The 5,110-nt window shown below is 44.2% G+C and overlaps 1 protein-coding gene across 1 annotated transcript in view; it reads left to right on the top strand.

Moving 5' to 3' along the window:
* LOC116038082 (anion exchange protein 2-like) overlaps positions 1-4,734 on the top strand; it is a 53,020-nt gene extending 48,286 nt beyond the window's left edge. Inside the window, exons 19-21 of the mRNA XM_036005395.1 lie at positions 1,340-1,509; positions 2,576-2,749; positions 4,408-4,734. Coding sequence (XP_035861288.1) covers positions 1,340-1,509; positions 2,576-2,749; positions 4,408-4,488 — 425 coding nt within the window. The 3' untranslated portion in view covers positions 4,489-4,734. The remainder of the gene's footprint in view (positions 1-1,339; positions 1,510-2,575; positions 2,750-4,407) is intronic.
* Positions 4,735-5,110: the final 376 nt, after the last annotated feature.

Genomic DNA, 5,110 nt, shown 5'->3' with positions numbered 1-5,110 from the left:
ACACAGTCATACACACACAGTCATACACACACAGTCATACACACACAGTCATACACACACAGTCATACACACACAGCCATACACACAGCCATACACACACAGCCATACACACACAGTCATACACACACAGTCATACACACACAGCCATACACACACAGCCATACACACACAGCCTTTGGGCGGTGTTGATGACCCTCTGGAGCGCTTTTATCCAAAGAGACTTACAATTGCTATAAATGTCAGAGGCGTCTGGAGCAACTAGGGGTTAGTGCCTTGCTCGGGGACACATTGGTTGATGTATCTCAGTGGGAATCTAACCCAGATCTCCCAAACCAAAGGCATAGGTCATATCCACTGGACCATCACCACCCCTACTGTAGAGCAGCTGTTCTCAAACTTATCACTCAAGGTTGATCTGACTTTTATTTAAGGTCAGAAGGGCAAGAACAAAATAACATTTAATCAGCTCACTTATAACAACAGGCAACAATACCTTTATTTGGTAGCCTACACTCTGAAGACATTCAGTTGTAATAAACCTTTACTTACCTTAACATACCTTAAAGGTGCTGTAGGTAGGATTGTGTATAAAGTATGTGTGTGTGTATTAAAGGTGCTGTAGGTAGGATTGTGTATAAAGTATGTGTGTGTGTGTATTAAAGGTGCTGTAGGTAGGATTGTGTATAAAGTATGTGTGTGTGTATTAAAGGTGCTGTAGGTAGGTTTGTGTATAAAGTATGTGTGTGTGTGTATTAAAGGTGCTGTAGGTAGGATTGTGTATAAAGTATGTGTGTGTGTATTAAAGGTGCTGTAGGTAGGATTGTGTATAAAATATGTGTGTGTATTAAAGGTGCTGTAGGTAGGATTGTGAAGATCCAGGACTTAGCCAAAGAATTTGAACATCGACAACTTGTCAGTCCCTCCCCCCGTTTTTTGCTCTTCTTTCAATGAAGGAATACTTTCTAATTCAGATAAAACTTGCGTGATAGCTACGCTCATCTCATCCGTGGAAGCCGCCAGTCGCTTCTCGTTGCATCACACCTAAACCCGCCTCAAAATCAACGCTGATTGGTCGGTTGTTTGGCGAACGGCTCCAAATTTTCTCTGTCTCAAGATGCCAGACTGATCTGCGAGTGGAAAACTGGAGCTGGTGAGATCAGGACGGTCTCACCAGCCTGTAGGTGGAGCCAGAGGAGCTGGATTTATTTTTTAAATAACCTGCTTCATGTAGTTCTACAGGAACATAGGGTCAGTTTCAGCTAATATGACAGAAAGGTAGTTTTATAAGTCTTACCTGCTGCACCTTTACGTACCTTTACGTACCTTTTCTTCCCCTCAGGTCTGTCCATCGTGATCGGGGAGGTTCTGCGTCAGATTCCTCTGGCTGTCCTGTTTGGGATCTTCCTCTACATGGGCGTGATGTCTCTGAACGGGATCCAGCTCACTGAGCGCCTCATCCTGCTGCTGATGCCTCCGAAGTACCACCCCGACCACAACTACGTCCGCAAGGTTAGCCCCCCCCACCCCCCCACCCTGACGCAGACAGGTACATCAGACACAGACGGGGCCGGAGACGCAGACTTAAATCAGGCTTAGGGTTTGGCCACTTTTCTGACGTTTTTGGTGGTGTTTATTACAATCATTTCTTTCTTTGTATTCATCGTCTGGAATAGAGGATTTTATATCCTGTACCAGATATTTTCAATACATTTGAATGAAATGAATGCACCATTACCCCTGGGACTAAGGCCTCCTGCACACCTGCTGCGTGGCGTGAGCGTGTCAGCTGCGTGGCGTGAGCGTTTTTATTTCTGCTCCTATGTTAACAGGTTAGAGCGTGCACACGCCAGCGTGTTGGAAGCGTTTCCAGACGACATAGAATATGAAAAGATGTTTATATGTCATTTAGACACAAATACATTTAATAAATGACATCTTGATGTATGAAAGTCTCGAGGTTTTGACACAAATGCAGATATTTTAGTTATAGGATAGTTGAACTCCTTTTTAAATTGTATTTCAATTTGGATTCTGGTAAAACAATAACATGGACTTTATTATCTCAGGAAAAGGAATTTAAATGCAAACAAATGTACCAACACAAAAATATTGACAAAATAAAGTTGAAGAACAAGCTATTATTTCATTTTATCAATGGGAAACATACATGTGTACAGACAAGGCTAGCAGCAGCAGCAGTGCCGCGTCAGGCACGTTTCTGGTGTGCAAAGACATAGAAAACGCCACGCAGCTGACATGCAACAGACACGCCACGCTCACGCCACGGTCACGCCACGCTCACGCCACGCTCACGCCACGCTCACGCCACGCAGGCAGTGTGCAGGAGGCCTTACCTGTTTTGACTCAAACTTCATTTGGGACTTGAACTTTACCTGGAACTTGTTCAGATCGACTTGATTTGGATTGTGTTGGTCTTGACTGAAAGGGAAATAAAGTTCAAGTCAAGAAGCATATATATATATATATATATATATATATATATATATATATATATATATATATATAGATATATATATATATAGATAATCACATATCTGTCTCTCTCTCTCTCCAGGTGCGGACATTGAGGATGCACCTGTTCACCGTCGTCCAGCTGACCTGTCTGTCTCTCCTGTGGGTCGTCATGGCGACGGCAGCGGCGCTGGCGTTCCCCTTCATGCTGCTGCTGACCATCCCGGTGAGGATGCTACTACTGCCGCGCCTCTTCAACCGCCGAGAGCTGCAGAGCGTGAGTCACACCGATGTCATCATGACATCATCATAAGCACACAGGGCGCCGCACGGGTCAATGCTAACACAGCTAACAGGGCTAACAAAACACACTTTAACCTGGTAACAGTTAAGGCTTTTACACACTGGAGGCATCATGATTCCATGCCACCAGATCCATGTAAATAAACAATACTTTAAACATCCTAAATCCACCAGGGTCCATGTAAATAATCAGTACTTTAAGCATCCTAAATCCACCAGGGTCCATGTAAATAATCAGTACTTTAAGCATCCTAAACCCACCAGGGTCCATGTAACTTATCAGTACTTTAAGCATCCTAAACCCACCAGGGTCCTTGTAAATAATCAGTACTTTAAGCATCCTAAACCCAACAGGGTCCATGTAAATAATCAGTACTTTAAGCATCCTAAACCCACTAGGGTCCATGTAACTTATCAGTACTTTAAGCATCGTAAACCCACCAGGGTCCTTGTAAATAATCAGTACTTTAAGCATCCTAAATCCACCAGGGTCCATGTAAATAATCAGTACTTTAAGCATCCTAAACCCACCAGGGTCCATGTAAATTATCAGTACTTTAAGCACCCTAAACCCAACAGGGTCCATGTAAATAATCAGTACTTTAAGCATCCTAAACCCACCAGGGTCCATGTAACTTATCAGTACTTTAAGCATCCTAAACCCACCAGGGTCCTTGTAAATAATCAGTACTTTAAGCATCCTAAACCCACCAGGGTCCATGTAAATTATCAGTACTTTAAGCACCCTAAACCCACCAGGGTCCATGTAAATAATCAAGACATCATCATTAGCACACAGGGCGCCGCACGGGTCAATGCTAACACAGCTAACAGGGCTAACAAAACACACTTTAACCTGGTAACAGTTAAAGGGATGGTTCGGAGTAATTTCACCCTAGGGTCCTCTGCACTATGACCTCGAGCCAAACACCCCCACCCCAGAAGCTTTTTTCCCTTGGTCTAACATAGGGCGAGTTAGCGCTATCAGCCGAATGCTTAGTGTAGGCGCTAATGGAGCCAACGGTGTATCTCGTAAATGACCCCACTAATAATGCCCAGAATGGTACCAAACTTCTACAGTAGTACAAATACGTTCTGTACTCATAAAACGAGGCATTGGGAAGTTTGTGAGTACACCAGAAGTTTATTTAAATAACACTTGCCTGATGGCTTCTGCTCTCTGTTGCTACCGCTCCTGTGTGTCCTGTGTCCTCATGTCCTCTGTCCTTGTGTCCTGTGTCGTCTGTCCTGTGTCCTCTGTCCTGGTGTCCTGGTGTCCTCACGTCCTCATGTCCTCTGTCCTGTGTCCTGTGTCCTCATGTCCTCATGTCCTGTGTCCTGTGTCCTGGTGTCCTCATGTCCTCATGTCCTGTGTCCTCATGTCCTCTGTCCGGTGTCCTGTGTCCTGGTGTCCTCATGTCCTCATGTCCTCTGTCCTATGTCCTGTGTGTCCTGTGTCCTGACTTATGTCCTTTGTCCTGTGGGTCCTGTGTCTTATGTCCTCATGTCCTATGTCCTGTGTCCTGTATCCTCATGTCCTGTGTCCTGTATCCTCATGTCCTGTGTCCTGTGTCCTGGTGTCCTCATGTCCTGTGTCCTCATGTCCTGTGTCCTGTGTCCTCTGTCCTGCAGTTGGACGCTGATGATGTCGAGCCTCAGCTGGAGGAGAAGGAGGGTCAGGACGAGTACTCCCAGCTGCAGATGCCCGTGTGATTGGTCCATCCAGCTCCTTCATTAGCATATCTGACCTGTATCCCGTAGCAACGCTGGGCAGGCGGACTGAACATGCTTCTGAAATCACGTTTTTATAAATCTTTGTATTTTCTGTTTCTCTGTCCGTCTGACCGACACATTATGTTTTAAAGATCACACTAACTGTCTGCTCTGTCTTCCTGATGTCTCTGTCTATCATTAAAGGCACATTTTATCTTTAAATTAAGATTCTTGGCATATTTACTTTCACATTATGAGTTTTTCATTGTCTCTGTACACTAACACAGGAACCTCCCATCATGCACTGCAACATCCCCAGGTTGGCATTTGACTTGAAGAGTTCCTTTAAACTAGAATCATACTTTTTCTTTTCAACTCAGGAAAGTGGAGATAAGATTACAAAGGAGGCTACTAAAAATAGTGACATTTGATTGGCATTGTTAGTTTCAGCGATCAGAAGTTCAGAGCATTATTAAACAGAGACTGAAGAAAAGAGGGCCAAAGCAACGGGAGGAGGAGAGGAAAGGACGATAGTTTTACAAAATCCAAAGGAAAGTGGAAGAAATTAAATGTGCAGGAAGGAGATATTAGAGGCACTAATATCAAGACTTAGATTTTGGAC

This window comes from Sander lucioperca, chromosome 9 (assembly GCF_008315115.2).
Source record: "Sander lucioperca isolate FBNREF2018 chromosome 9, SLUC_FBN_1.2, whole genome shotgun sequence".
Taxonomy (NCBI): domain Eukaryota; kingdom Metazoa; phylum Chordata; class Actinopteri; order Perciformes; family Percidae; genus Sander; species Sander lucioperca.
This window is presented reverse-complemented; position numbering and strand designations above follow the sequence as displayed.